A 15,838-nucleotide genomic window follows, 5' to 3' on the forward strand; every position below is an offset into this window, starting at 1 on the left:
GAGAAAGTTGTTAAAGGCGGCAACACACTATATGGACAGTATCATTTTCCACTTGAAACTATTGTATGTGTGATACATCCCTCTGAAGAAGGGTTTATAGTGTATGCATCTTCGCAATGGATTGGAGGGGTGCAGGTGATGATGTCAAAGGCTTTAAACATGCAACAGAACCGGTAACTATTGATCCAATTGATCCAACCTAAAGAAGAGCGATTATGACTGTGGAGGAATCGGATATTTAAAAAAATGATTCTTTTCAGCATTGATGTGCAGGTACGTCGTGTAGGCGGTGCCTTTGGGCTGAAAATATCTCGCAGCATACAATCAGCTGTTGCGTGTGGACTGGTTGTTCAGAAACTAAACCGGCCATGTCGATTCATACAATCTTTAACATCATCTATGAGGTCTGTTGGAAAGAAGCTTCCGTCTACCACTAATTTTGAAGCAAGTATATAAATTGTGAATATTGATAAATGTATGTTATGTAATTTTCCCTTTTGTTTAAATTAAAGTTACTTTATTTCTAGGTAGGTGTTAATAGCCGCGGTGTCATTCAATATATGAACTACCATTTATATCAAGACATTGGATATATTGAAAATGAGACGTTTTCCTTTCTGGTTATGGAAGGATTTGACAATTGCTATGACAAATCTAGATGGAATTTCAAATGTTATAATGTCATCACCGACACTCCTAAGAATTCATGGCTTAGAGCACCAGGTACTAAAATTAAAATAATTGATTTAAAAATTTAGATATGTAGTTCTTACATAACAAAAATGTTATTTTTACAGGTACATTTGACAGCGTTGCTCAAGCAGAGTTTATAATGGAACAAATAGCTTATGAACTATCCTTAGATCCAGTTGAAGTCAGGTTAAATAACTTGAAACCAGAATTTACCAGTTCTCTAGTTGAAATGTACAACACTCTCAAAAAAGACGGTCAATATGAAGACAGAAGAGCATTTGTAAATCAATTTAACAAACAGAATAGATGGAAAAAGCGAGGATTAAGATTTTCCTTCTTAAACTTCAATGTTTTTCCTTACGCACGTTATAACGTTATTCTATCAGTATACTTTGGTGACGGCACTGTTGTCATAAACCACGGAGGCATTGAAATGGGTCAAGGAATCAACACGAAATGCGCCCAAATTTGCGCCTATTATTTAAACATTCCTGTCGAAAACATTCAAGTAAAAAGCACAAATACTATTATCTCTCCAAACTGTGTTGAATCTGGGGCGAGTCTGACGTCACAGAACATTGGTTTAGGAGTCTTTAGGTGTTGTATGAAACTATTAAAAAGACTTGAACCTATCAAAGCAGAAATGCCGAATGCCTCTTGGATTGAAGTGATACAAACGGCAAATGATTCTAAAATAGATTTGCAAGTCCAAGACTTTATTACGGAGGATGATCCAGCGAGGTACGATTATAATGTTTTTGGGATTGCGTTGACTGAAGTAGAAATAGATGTGCTGACTGGTGAATATGAGTTATTAAGAGTGGATATTCTGGAAGACGTTGGTAGAAGTGTTAGTCCTGAACTCGATGTTGGTCAGGTTGGTATACAAGATGATAATCTAATGAATAAGATGATAATCTAATAAATCTAAATTTATAATACAATTTAAGACAAAGTTATTCCATTGTTGCTATCTTGTACAAAGACTAGTTTTGGTCTGCTAAGGTCATGAAATATACATAAACTTAAATAGGTCAAGATCAATATATTACAGTCGACAACTTAATAGCTTTTCCTTTATTGCAACCCTGAAGAGGTTGACATTAAAATTTGCTAGCTAGTACCTAGTCTAATTTGACTAAATGACTACTGATAGATTCGTTTTTTTTCTGATTTTAACAGTAACCAGTGGACTAACTCAAATAAATAATGGAAGTATTAACTTTCTAGGTAGAAGGTGCATTTATAATGGGTCTAGGGTACTGGACCAGTGAAAAGCTGTTCTATGATGAAAATACTGGCGAACCACTAACAAATCGGACCTGGAACTATAAAGTTCCTATGTGCACTGACATACCACAAGACCTCAGAGTTTATTTCAGAAAGAATTCGTTTACATTCGAACCTATACAGGGAGCAAAGAGTAAGTATAAATTTGAATAGCTTTTTGGTGGAAGGAGGACGTTCATAAGAGCTGCCGATGAAAGTGACGTTTTTATAGTAGTTAATGATGTTGCAAAATGCAAATAAGTATGGGAATGAAATTCCTTTTTGAGACTATACCTAATTTAGTCTTGGATAAAGACGTAGTCAGCTATAGCTGACAGGCTATTTACAGAAAATTTGCTAACTCATTTTACTTTGTTAAGTTGTTATCTAATTTGTATGATTATTTCACAGTTGTTGGTGAACCTCCTTTGTGTTTATCAGTAGGAATACCATTAGCTATAAGAGAAGCTATATCACAAGCCAGGCTAGAATCAAATATACCTCCAACTGACTGGTTTCCAATCGGTAAGTTTGACCTCTTTTAAACGAATTATAACATTTTGTTCAAGAACACTTTTCTAAATCTTTGTGTTTGCCAATCACTTAATACAATAAGTTTATTTTGTTTTAGATGGCCCGTCGTCAGTGGAAACTGTGGGTTTACTGTCTGCCACCGATCTTAAAGATTTGGTATTGAACTGATGCAATAATAATGTATTATTTATCAAAGCCATATTACAATAGTGTAAAGCACGGATACTTCACGTTCACTTTTTGTTAATTAATTTATAATGTATTTGCTACAACCAGCAGACATTCACCATTTCAGTCAAAACTGAAATGGTGAATGTGTGCTTCACGTAGCTAGAGACGATCCGTAGCTTCAAGTATTAAGTTAACAAATTAGTATTAATTCATACAGTGATATAAAACTCTTCAACCATTCAATTAATACCTCCGAGCACCATATAATCTGTCCCGCCGGTATGAAAAGTCCGCGCAAACCCGCAGCTCTACACATTTGCTTGTTATTTTTTGGCAGGCGTTATACAATTGTGATTTTTGTTTTGTGTCAGATGCTAATCGTGAGGATTCTGTTTTCAACTGTACTGTTCCGAATTACTTTATCCACGAACTTTTTGTATTTTTAGGCACAGCGATTTTATGGTAATCTTTTTATTTAACGCTAAATCTCTTTACATCTGTGTTGTGTATGTTTATCTTTGTGTAATCATGAACTTTCTATATACCTACACTGGTAAGGCTATATCACAATTATACAAATCCAATAAATGATAACAAGACAATATTGATTTTATATTATTTTATTTAGATATTTACAAAGACTCGCATATATTTCGTTGTATAATACGGGCGTTAATGCCCAAATTATATTCAATCAATAGACAAAGGGTTTAACTTCCCCATTAACACAAAATAAAGTTATGAAACAACAAAAAATATTCCAATATTTGATCACAGATTAAAAACTTTGGTGTTAAACCCCAAAGTCGATTGCGTCGAGTATTAAAAAGTATAAGTTGAAAAAAATAATCAAAAAATTTGAACATTTCGTCGTGCGCGAGGTTTAGTGATGTCCGTAGTATCCAAGACCGCCGTATCCGACGCCGTGTCCGCCGTATCCGCCAAGACCGTGTCCGTATCCGCCGTATCCGCCGTACGCGACCTGGTTAGCGTAGCTGACAGCGGGGGCGCTGTAGTAACCGCCATGACCGTAGCCTGGAAGAAAAAAATCATTAGAGATAGCTGCTTCAATTCAGAAATGATCAAGAATGTTTATTTGCTAACTAAGAAGATATAAGATCACTTCGGGGACAAATGTGTGAGTGAGTTCCTAACCTTTCACAGTGATGAAATGTTAGGTATTGTAATGTGGGATAACAACTCAACTTTGTATGAATATTAATATTTCGTAATATAATGAATTATATAATAACCTTCTCACATGAACATATAAAAAAAACCTCAAAAAGATTTAGGAAATTATCGAAAAGTTGTCATATTTCTGTACTATTCTGGAACGATCCCTTTCGTCTTAATATATATAAGTCTCGTGTCACAATGTTTGTCCTCAATGGACTCCTAAATCACTTAACCGATTATAATAAAATTCGCACATCATGTGCAGTTCGATCCAACTTGAGAGATAGGATAGTTTAAATCTCAAGTAATAGTCGCAATTTCTTCTAACCACGCGGACGAAGTCGCGGGCAACAGCTAGTTTATAATAAAAATCATTTCGAGTAATCCTACATTTACATTGCGTTTGTTTATCCCTTAGCAAACAACCCTTTAGCAAAATATTCTGATCTATGAATATAATTCCGACGGCTAACTGAGAAAACAAACTAATTAACAATACAGAGCGCATGCGCGGAGTTGAACTTATTGCGAATGCCTAAGTAACAAACATCGAAGTCAGATCTACTATCACTTGTGGAAGCGAGACAGCATAATATGAGATGTAGAGCAGCCTCTCGCTTCCACAATCTGACTTTAAGATCATGGAGGGCTATCGTGCATAAGTTTAACACTCACATTACGCACAACCGCCTGGCCGACTGTCCCTCTGTCTTTCAGCTGTAGGCATTAACCGTGATAGTTATATAGTGAGTGAACAGTTTCACAGATTACCGAGAAATATCGAGGTTAAGCAGCGTTTGGTACGGTCATGAATTTGATACGTGACCAAATATCAAATCTGAGAGAAGCGAATAAGACTCCTATGTGACCGATTTTTTTTGCCTACCCTGAATAAAATCTCTATGCACGCCACTGATGGAGGCAATACTAAAAATATAAAGTATCGATATTATTGTTGCAAAGAACAATACTCGTATTGTGTTTTAAGATAAAAATCACTATTATTCAACGTAATTTTACACTTGATTCGCGTTCCCACGTTTTTAGGGACCCGTATTCAAGACATGTCATGTTTGTAATCTTGATTACTGGCTGCCAAGGCTACATTGTTTTCTTTTTTATTGTGTAATTATGGGTGTTGACATACATCTGTCATCGCAGTAGATGTGAGATTTTTGTTGATTCACTTAAAATATTTTCCCCGCATTTTGGAATATACATTGAGTCGCCGTTTAAAAACAATTCAAGTCACTTGCATTCGTCACAGACACCTAGTACCTACCTACAAGTGTAGTTTGTGTACCTACTACACCAAGATCAAACTCCGAAAAGTCGCGCACAGAGTCTAGCCTTTTACTAGTCGGCTATCAGCCATTACTTTTTATATTCAGATACATTGTATTGTTAACCCGTTCACCTGTAATTCCGCTCTAAAACTAATTTTATTTAACCCTGAATGACCTAAACTGAAACCTAGGTACAATAACTTTCTAAACCTATTGTCTTAAAACAATGAACGAAAACGGAACTTTATTTCATTGAATTTAAGACTTACCAAGACCGTAACCGCCAAGGCCTGAGTATCCGCCAAGACCGCCGTATCCGCCGAGGCCGCTGTATCCGCCGTATCCGCCGTAGCCGCCGTATCCGCCGTGGGCGGTGGTGTACGCAACCTTGCTAACCGCTACTGGTGCACCTGGGGCACAAAAACAATTGATTATAAACAAGTGAATTCATATTTATAATGAACTTATTATATTTTATTGACCTTTAAAGCACAGACTACCTAAAACTCATCAATCGTCAGTTTGTTTGTTTTTATAAAGTAAAAAAATCTTTCAAACGACTTGCTTAATTATTTCTATTAAAGAATTAAATGAATAATTCGTTTAAAACAATATAATTTCGTCTATATTATAATTCACGGAAATAAGGCAGTTGAAAACGAATGTCGTTAACCTTTGTTATAATGTAACATAAAATTACATGTATTAACAATAGCCTAGTGTGCCAAGGACCTGTGTTTCTCACATCGACTTGTGACATTGGAGAAACAATGGATTACTGGCTATACCACCTAATCTTAAAGCAAGATTGTTGTTGATGTTAGAAAGAGACGGGACTCTAAACTTTGTAAAGCACTCTCTTTTTCCCACTTGAATGAAACTCTTACTTTAAAATATAGTGGTAGAGGCGTTGATAGAATTTTCTTTGTTTTAACTTTTCTTAGGGTTAGTAATGGTTGCTATTGAGATTGATGAACTAACTGCAGCTTAATGATCGGTGAAGTGAATTGAACTTGGATTTGTGCGGGAATCGCTTCAGTGATTCCGTCGCAGTCAAGAGAGCTGCTGATGTATTGGGGATTTTTAAAGCAATTATTGGTTGTAGTTTTATCCCTTTGAATAAGTGATCTGGTATTGTGTTCAGAGACTCTGAAGATCATCGTTTTCATATAAGTCCATCGATATGAATAGAGGTGTGTTTCAGGCAACAAAAATATAAAATTTGCTACAGTTCACTATCACGATATTATTGGTGATGAAAGGTTTTCATGTATTCTCATTCACCTGTCTATTAAACTCCTAAAAGCCAAGCTCCATTCAAGCCTATATTCCAGTTATTGAAAATCACGTATTTATTTCTTTTAGACATCGTTGAACGCTAACTTTTTGTCTCCGATATTATCCGAGATATTTGTCAATTTTCAATTGAATGGAGACGCAGAAAAAAATAATAATAGCCGACTCGCTGACTCATACAATCATAGGATTTGGTCACGCGTTACAAAATCATTGGGTTTGTCATTTTATAAGATATTTTTTTTCTATAAAAAATAGCCAATATTCGACTTAATTGAGTGTACACAGTGATTTGTTTTCTAGAAAAAATGTACAAAAACCACTTTAGCCCCGGATGTGCGTTCGATTGTATTTTTTTACAATTTGAATTACAGAATCAATTGCAAGGTTGTAGATTGACAATTGTCAATGTTCTGTCAATTAGTATTAGACATAGCTACGTGGGATGTTTGAATCAATAACCAATTATTTAAGCATACACAAAGTCATTATTCATCGAAGAATTACACGAAAATTGGTAAATAATAAGTAAATAATGATGATCACGCGACTGGTAATTTAACAATTAATTGAATCAGGGACATTAATTTATAGGCAAATGCTGGACCTCTACTGAAAATAACAGTTTATTGCCATAACCTTAATGATAGATCAATTTATTTCATCGATCTTATTACTGTAAAGGAACGCCTTACTTCAGACTCAAAATTATTTGAGGATTTTGAGTTGTTATTTAATGTTTTAACAACAAAAACGTACAACGGACTTCAACTAAAAACTACGGAACCAAATTTGATACAGGTTTTTATGGCTACAAAATGACAGCCATTTCACTTTCATTGAAAAAAGGATCACCAGAAATTGGTTCATGCACTCTGAAGTCCTGAGGCAATAAATATTAAAAAAAACACAGATAGATTGAAGACCTCCTTTTTTAAAGTCGTTTGAAAACAGTACTAATTCTCTGCATTCTCATAGGAACTCTATTAGTGAAGCGCTATTTTATTGTTCGTCTAATGACAGTTAATTTTGTTCGCCGTTTGCTCAGCGCTTTTAAATTTATAGATATAAACGAGGTACTGATCGTCCGAGTGAGTTCATTTGATTGTTCTGTAAGTCCTTTTAGACTTTATTGTTTAGGTAATAAAGATCTAATTGGAAGCTTTTGTGGTGATACTGCATTTCAGTCCGTATGATACTTCTGTTATTTAGATTTTTAATCATATTATTCCGGGTAACAACCTCCTATTTAAATAATATGACGCTTTAAATAGAGCCAAATTCAAATCATACTACTAAAATTATAATTTAATCGATTTAAAACACAAAAGTTCTTATCGATATCAAGATAGACATATAACAAAATTGAAGTGTCTCGAGTGAACAAAATTGAACCCGCTAGAGGTTCAATTTCAACCCCGGTCACGTGTCTTAGTGAAGCTTTGGGCCAATTTAAAGTTGAACCGACGGGGTTGAGTTCAATTGTTTGAAATTTCATGGAGTCTTCGATTAGGTATGTTATTCTTGTTTGTTTTCTGCTTAGCGTGTGTAATACATGATAATATGGACGCTGAAAGAATATGTAGGAGATGTTTTCATACTGAATTTGTTTTTTAGTTGTTGTAAAATAACATTCTCTGCTTTTGTTTTTGCATCGATGGTAGACCTAACTAGGTGTTTTAGAGTGTTGACAGTCTAAACAGTCAGTTAACGTAATGTATTAGTAAACGGATAATTACGACACGTAGTAGGGTCTAAGATTGTCTATTCTGCTAAGTAATATTTGCAACGGGGCTCATGAAGTGTAGAGCCAAGAAAACAACTCAATTTTGATCGAAAAAAAACTCACCAGCATAGCCAAGTCCGCCGTAGCCGAGTCCGCCATAGCCGCCGTAGCCGAGGCCGTCGTAGCCGACGCCACTGTAGCCGAGACCACCGTAGCCGAGACCAGATAGGCCACGCTTCTCCGTCTTCTTCTCCTCGGCGGAGACCGCCACCATCGCTACGGCAAGGACAATCTGGAGACAAGAAAACGTTATTTTAGTCCTTATTCTTCATCATCGGCCTAGTCTTTTCCCAACTATGTTGGGGTCGGCTTCCAGTCTAACCGGTTTCAGCTAAGTACCAGTCTTTTACAAGGACCGACTGCCTATCTGAACTCCTCAACCCAGTTACCTGGGCAACACGATACCCCTCGGTTAGAGTGGTTGTAAGACTTTCAAGCTTCTGCCGGGACCTACAATTTAACGTGCCTTCCGAAACACGGTGGAACTCGTTATGACAAAGATGGTCACCCATCTATGGACCAACCGCATCAAGCGTAACTTAACCTGTGTTCGACTCACTTATGCAGTTATAGCTTAGCCACAAGCTCCTCTATATAGTCCTTATTCTTATTTTAATAAAATCCATTACAGTATTTTTCTTTGTGATAACGGGTGTGTTAACATTTTCTAGTACAAACTATCACTTATACATTAGAAGTACTAAATAGCCGGATTAGTAACAGACATTATGTGTCTGAAGGAAATCCTAATTTACGACAGTCAATAATAAATTTGTCTAAGTTGCGATACCGACACAATTCAGTAAGCTGTTCGCCGTTTTAGCGCAATAGTTAGTTTTGATACGATACTGTTAGGTTGCAAACGGTACCTGATATATATGTATACTATTTAGTCAAATATTGAAGAATTAATAAGCTGAACTAATACCTCTTCTCGCATAGAGAAAGAATTAGGGTTTTGTCATTCCAAGCCCAGAGATTTTGTCATCCAGATTTTCAGTATGTTTTTCCTCAACAGCAATCAGTTTTGAGGAGAATTAAGCATAGTTATGAATTCCCTATATTTCTAAATAACTAGAAATTAAATAGTTTATAACAAAACAACAAACTTTACCCTCCCCGATATGCTAAATTGTTAATTAACTTAAACTAAAGAAACCGTCAGAAATTACCATTTTAAAAGTAATTTAGCAAAGGAAATATAAATGTGGTTATAATAAACGGAATAAAAATTAAGTGCTTTTAGGTATTTACTTTGATTCTTAGTTACGATAACGTTTTAAACGTATTATTATAGTTCTTTTGGTTAGTTTAATCGACGCTTTATTAATTCAAATGTATGACTCAAACCAAAAATGTAATTAAATACATGAGGTGTAGTCATCTTGGTTCTTATTAAGTCCTTTATATAAGTTATTTTTCTTCATAGCCTTAAACGATATATCAAATAATAGGTGGCAAGTAATTAAAATATAGTAATCATCTCTACAATAATTATATTTAACGAATCATGATATACCACGCCTACATTAGAATAAAGTTCAATTTTTATCAAATCAATATGCCATAAACCAGTATTAATCAAGATTACAACCCATATTATTTTAATATTAACGATAGATTAGGAAGAATAGAGAAAAATGAAATTCAAATCCACCCAGTGCTAGTCATCCCTTATCACTAATACAGAAGATTTTTTTCATTTTATGACAGGCACACGCAATATCTGTTTTATTATTACTGAAAGTAAATAAAAAAAAGCATTTCAATTTGTTTTTACTTTCCTCAATATAAATTCCATGTTCTGTGAGTTTCACAAGAAACAAATAACACCCAGACTTAGAACAAGCATTTGATCTGATAGTTAAGTTAAAACTATACATTAACTTAACTAGACCAGTTAAAGGCTAAACCATGGAGTCGAAATGTTAAACGTTCTAGTACTGGCTACTTGTTATGTTAAGTGTTGCTGTTAGGGTTTAAACTAACTGTAATATACTAGTCAACTTCTTAGGATCACTACAGTTGAGTTGTACTGTGTTGCTTCAGGAGAATGGATTGTAGAGCACAAATACTGTATCACTGTGTCAAATGAGTTGTTAAATTCAAATAGACTTATATTGAACACACGAATAGGTGAGTTGGAAACGTCATTGCCAATTTTAGCGACGTGTCGCGGGTTCGATCCCTATGACAAGCATTGATCCACGAATGCGTGCATGTGAATTGAATGTTTGTAAAACTTTCGCAACACATGAACACAACCCTTGAGTCACATATGAACATTGACATCGTTTAACTACTGTGTCTTTTGGCGGGACAGCAATTTTTTTTGCCTTTGAAAGCCCATGCACAAGTTAAATACAGACAGGGCAGCATTACAAGAAATTAGTAAATATTGTCACATTATCTAGCTAATTATATCTTCATTACCAACACTAGAATATTACCGATCAATGAAACCGACAAATGATGACACTGACATCTATTATTTTGTTGCGGGCTAACAATTTCTTGCATGAATCATTCCTTAAGCATGGTAAGGTATAATTTGTGTTGCGATCTAGGGCGAATGCAATTTCCTATGCCATGGCAATTGGGTGTGTCAATACTATGGACAATGTGCCTTAGATATGAGGTCTGTATGAAGGTTTAATGATAGGAAATATTTAAACGTGTTTGTATGGGTTAAATAGTCGCTACATATGAGTTAAGATATTGTAGAGTCTGAGGCTATCGTGGTTTATAACTGTACGTAGGACTCCATAAGAATGTTGATTTTTGGTAGTCACTTTTTTTTTATTTTTTGCGATTTTATTGCATACAAAAGATTAAGTAGTGCACACGATTAGTTAATTAGTAATTTGGTTTGGAAACTGCACTTTGCCGATGTTTACAAAACTTCGGTTGAAAATCCTGATTTTAAGTATAGCATCGAATGTATTATTTTAAGGATTATAAGACACATATATTTTGTTTTTTAAGCAAAGTTATGTAAGAACAAGAATTTTAACAATACGAACTTGTTTTACCAAAAAAGTTATTTCAAATATTTAAAAGTACATAAACAGATAGACTTAAATAGGCATATTCAAGTCACTTAAACTTACTCAAGCACGAGATATAGAAAGGGGGAACTAGACAAAATTAGTACATGTCAAACGCCTGTCAATCACGAGTTAGTAATTAAATTGCATGTCATATTGCTCTATTAAGGGTCTGTTTTGTATTATGCAAATGATTGACTAAAAGATAATAAGGTTTTAAATTAGTCAAAGTTTGTACATAAAAAGAGCCGATTTTTTCTATTTAAAAGGTTAAGACAAAGCTTTAAACTGAGGAAAGAACAGATTAGATAATAAATAATATATTTTAGATTTTGATATCATAAGAAACATTTTGTACGTTATTATTTAAATTAATGGAAAAATATTTCAAAAACATATTTTTTCGTTTTAAACATTCAAATATTATTTCATAATATTTAGCACACAAATCACAAAACCCGAAATAATAAAACAAAGATCCCTTACCAAGAATTTCATGTTGGATACAAGTTCTCAGCAACAACTGATGTTCGACTCTTGCGCACGGCGCTTATATACCGACGCTGACCGCCAGTGTTTGCTTCAATTATTTTACATTTTTTCAACGGCCAAGGATAGGGCAGGGATGAAGGAAATTCTTTAACACATTAGTTATAAAGTAGTTAAGTTTATTGTTCGTGTAAAAAAGTGTATTTATGTTAAAGAGGTAAAAAAATGTAGAGTCAATTGTTTAATGCTGTATCAATTAATATTATTTTGATTGCTTGTATGTAGAGCGTACAGGCAATAAATATCGGCTTAGAAATGTTGTGAACTGGAAATTTGCAAATATATTGTATTTTTTTTAATTACGAAATATTTTATGTCTTGAAATATAGTAGGTAGAGAAAGGGGAAAATTAAAGAAAATCGCGGATGTTTTACTGATTGCTGGAGATTAAATTCTCAAAAGTAAGTTCTAAAACTGGTGACATATTTGGTTTTGTCACTAAATTTTTTACAGACTTCATTAGGTACACTTTTAGAGAATTTCTAAAACTAATTATGTGTGATCGTGAGTATCTGATTACACTTTATACTTAATAAATATGTGATAAGTGACTCACTAACTTACTAAATTCTTTTTATTATACAAAAATACGAATCTAAAATCAAAGTAATTTTTTACGACTCTCGCTTATAGGAATTTAATCATTGTCTCGCAGAAGGCTTCAAGTCACATGCACAAAGACACCCAGACTCAGGACAAGCAGTCATGGATCATACAAATGCTTGTCCTACGAGGGAATTGATCCGTCAATATATCACGCTTAGTAGGTTTGGCGTGGTACCCTAAACCACTTGTTATGAATCATAAGTACCTGAATTTAAGTCTCTGTACATCTGCGACCACCTGAGAAGATGTTGCGACATTTAATTTGCTTATAAAAGATTTAAACGTTATTTGTTTAAGCGTTCAAGTTTAAAAGAGGTTGGTTTACTCGATTTGAATGGCGGTGACTTAAAAGTATGCTAATGTGGGTTTTCAAATGTCTTGGGAAAATTATAATTTGGGGAGTACGTAATTACGTTATTATTATGTGTATTTCCCATACTGTTACTTGTTATTAATGAGATATTTTTAATTTATTCTCTTTATTATTGTCCAATATTCTTTAGTGAGAAGTATTCATTATTCAATGATGCAACGGTTTACTCATGCGTCCGATATTTCGGCTGAAAAATAATAAAATGAAATAAAGTGTGCTCCTTGGTAAAGTGACTGAAAATCAAAAGAAAAAATGGTCTTGTAAAAGTAGGTATTTTATTTTTGTAATATCATGGTGAGTGACACATTTACACGGATGCCTGATTTTTGATACGACGATGTTAACTAATAAGTCCTGTTATATTGTAAGTTTTTTCCGTGTTGTAGATAAAATGGGACCAATGACATTGATGAATTCGCTCTTTATTAAGTGTCTTGTTCTAGCATTTTTATTATTTTTCGTTGTAATGTGTATAGTGTTTCTTGGTATATTAGTTCATTAACTCTTCAGAGCGCATTAGACAAAGGTTCTATAAAAAAACAGCTCAAGCACTAAGGAATTGAAGCCTTGTGTGGCGTGGTGACAACAACCACGTTTTCAATAAATTTATCTTCATCTTAAATCTGAGTATCTCAACACAAGCATGATGTTAAAAAAATATCTCCAAAACCAAGCCCTTAAATTCCACCCTTCTAAAATCTTTACAAGTGTGCATTTATTGTTTATTCATTACCCAAACGCCAAAAAAAAAAACAAAGGAAATCATTCACGAAGACTTTTACTGTATTTTCGTGTGACCTTGAGAAATACGTCAGCATAATGAGATTGGCCTTACTTCTGCTTCAATGAATCATACTTATGTAATTTACATAACATTAGCTACTTTAAATTGGGTGTATTAGGTGTTGGTAGTCAAGTCAATTGTATTAAGGGCCCTGAGACTATCAATCATGATTAATCATCATTATCATCACCAAAGCCCTTATCCTGATAATCCTGGGCACAGGCCTCCCTCGAGTAAAATTCTACGGTCCTGTGCCAGCCTCATCCAGAATCGATCCGAGACCTTAACTATATATTATCGTGAACCCTTCTTGGTCCCGGATGACGGACGCTTCTTTTGCCTTGCCTTGAGCACCATTCTGTCACCGCCTTAGTCCACCTGCCGTCACTTTATCCAATAGGCCTGTGAACATAAGATTTCCAGATAAAACTAAAATCGAAATTTTAGTTTTATCTGATGTAGTTGCACTGCACGGATGTTTGAATGGTTTAGGTCACACACTAAAACCTCTGTGCGCGTCGTGTCGCGGGTTTGGTCCCCGCGTAGAACAATAATTTGCATTGAAATTGAAATTTTCAAAGTGTATAAAGGGTCATTTGAAATAAAATCTTTATGAAAAAAAAAACTCCCGTGCTCTCAATAACACGAAATGAAATATTTGGATCCATCATTAGATAATTCGACTCTACGTTCCTTTGCTTTTCCTACGACATGCTAAATACATTCTCATACCTACTTCAATTTAATCGTTTTTTCAAAGGTATACCCCACACCTGTGAACACCAATAACTTTTGCAACACCGAGATGAATCACAGAGTGACGTAACTCTCTGCTTACAACCTATAATTCCGAACTGTATCAGCTAATTGCATCGCAGGTTTTGTAATTAAAACAATGAATGTATTGTACACATATGAAACTAGGGTTTACACGGAGTATCGCCTTTGCGGAACATAAAGGTGAACAGGTCCTACCGATATTGCTTTAAGTAACAGTATCGAGAGTGTGGAAGTGAGATGCCGCTCTATACCGTGTTATGTGCTGTCTCGTTTCCCCACAGTAATAATATAGCTTTAAGACGTAGTGGTAGACTCTAGGTCTAATTAAATTTTCAATCTCTTTTTTTTTTGCTAGGGCTAGCTATTTCTTTCTTTTTGTCTCCCGTTTGTTATGGAAGGAAGTGAAATATTTGTTTTCTTACTATTTCTGATTAATTTCGTTACCCCTGGGACAGTTAATGTCCCGGTGGTTTTCGTTGGTTTCATTTCAAATCTAGGCTGATAGGAGTTGCAACGACAGGTCCTTGTCCCAGGTCCCTCTTTTGTTATTTAAGAAAACCATTTTTTCATGCTCTACCATTATAGGCTTTGACAACAAATATGCCTAAAAAAATATCAGTTATTCTTCTTGACTATATTTACCAAACCAGCTACCCTCAAATGACAAAAACATCATTGAATGCACAAAAAACCTTGCTTAATTTTTGTTTTCGACTGTACCTCCTCTTAGTTAATCGACAACGCACACTGAAAAGTGGAACAGACAGACCTAATTTTGTATTATTACTATTATGCCTTTAGTAATAAGATACTTAGGGCATTAGAACGACTAATACGGAATGGTTTTCCTACGCTAATGTTGTAAGGAAATCTGTATTTTGTGCTGTATTTGGATGTTATATTTGCTTTGAGTTCAATTACCCTTTGTGTTAAATACTGTCATTATTTTTCGATTTCTGACTGTTTTTCGGTCTAGTGATTAATTGTGAAATCAATTGTGTTATTTTGTCATTTTTACAAACTACGGCAAGTACTCTTTCCATTAAAATGAAAGAAATATTGTTATAATTTTTATTTTTATATCACCGATTAAAACATCAAGGGTTTTTTATTGTGTGACTTAAATCTTACATCGTTAGTGGGATGATTTCACACCTCTTCTATCAACCTCTTGATTCAAGAGAGAATTGATCAATTGTAATGAGCAATGATAGCCCAGTGGTATGTCCGTTGGACTGCCAAGTTGGAGGTCGTAGGTTCGTAATCATGCGATTTCTAAAAACTTTAAAGGAGATTCGTAAAAAAAACAGTACTGTATATTTGGAATAGGGGTTTAACGAATGTATCTGATACTTACGGGCTAATTAAAATAACTCTGACACCAGTTTCTAAATCTAGTACGAAAATAAGACGAGAGATTTTTAATACTTTTTAAAAATATTAATTATATTTCCTACACATGTAAATATGATACAGATATATTTA

General features: G+C 34.5%; 2 protein-coding genes across 2 annotated transcripts; one reads left to right on the forward strand and one right to left on the reverse strand.

The window, feature by feature from the left end:
* The first annotated feature begins 116 nt into the window (after nucleotides 1–116).
* Nucleotides 117–2,764, forward strand: LOC113503918 (xanthine dehydrogenase/oxidase-like). Its single transcript, XM_026886062.1, has 5 exons — nucleotides 117–135; nucleotides 798–1,570; nucleotides 1,924–2,116; nucleotides 2,374–2,487; nucleotides 2,594–2,764. Exons 1-5 carry the CDS (start codon nucleotides 117–119, stop codon nucleotides 2,662–2,664), a joined length of 1,170 nt encoding a protein of 389 aa, XP_026741863.1. The 3' UTR covers nucleotides 2,665–2,764.
* A 507-nt stretch (nucleotides 2,765–3,271) lies between these two features.
* Nucleotides 3,272–12,264, reverse strand: LOC113503895 (keratin-associated protein 19-2-like). Its single transcript, XM_026886029.1, has 4 exons — nucleotides 11,748–12,264; nucleotides 8,278–8,446; nucleotides 5,402–5,542; nucleotides 3,272–3,702 (listed from the first exon to the last, which is right to left on the reverse strand). Exons 1-4 carry the CDS (start codon nucleotides 11,757–11,759, stop codon nucleotides 3,551–3,553), a joined length of 474 nt encoding a protein of 157 aa, XP_026741830.1. The 5' UTR covers nucleotides 11,760–12,264; the 3' UTR covers nucleotides 3,272–3,550.
* Between the last annotated feature and the right edge of the window lie 3,574 nt (nucleotides 12,265–15,838).

This window comes from Trichoplusia ni, chromosome 20 (assembly GCF_003590095.1).
Source record: "Trichoplusia ni isolate ovarian cell line Hi5 chromosome 20, tn1, whole genome shotgun sequence".
NCBI lineage: Eukaryota > Metazoa > Arthropoda > Insecta > Lepidoptera > Noctuidae > Trichoplusia > Trichoplusia ni.

Excerpts from the sequence above, each read along its gene's own strand:
- LOC113503918 (XM_026886062.1), top strand. Across the intron at positions 1,571-1,923 it reads CTGAACTCGATGTTGGTCAG|GTAGAAGGTGCATTTATAAT; the intron begins GTTGGTATACAA and ends TTAACTTTCTAG. Across the intron at positions 2,117-2,373 it reads ACCTATACAGGGAGCAAAGA|TTGTTGGTGAACCTCCTTTG; the intron begins GTAAGTATAAAT and ends ATTATTTCACAG.
- LOC113503895 (XM_026886029.1), bottom strand. Across the intron at positions 5,543-8,277 it reads CGGCGGACTTGGCTATGCTG|GTGCACCAGTAGCGGTTAGC; the intron begins GTGAGTTTTTTT and ends TTTGTGCCCCAG. Across the intron at positions 3,703-5,401 it reads CCTTGGCGGTTACGGTCTTG|GCTACGGTCATGGCGGTTAC; the intron begins GTAAGTCTTAAA and ends TTTTTCTTCCAG.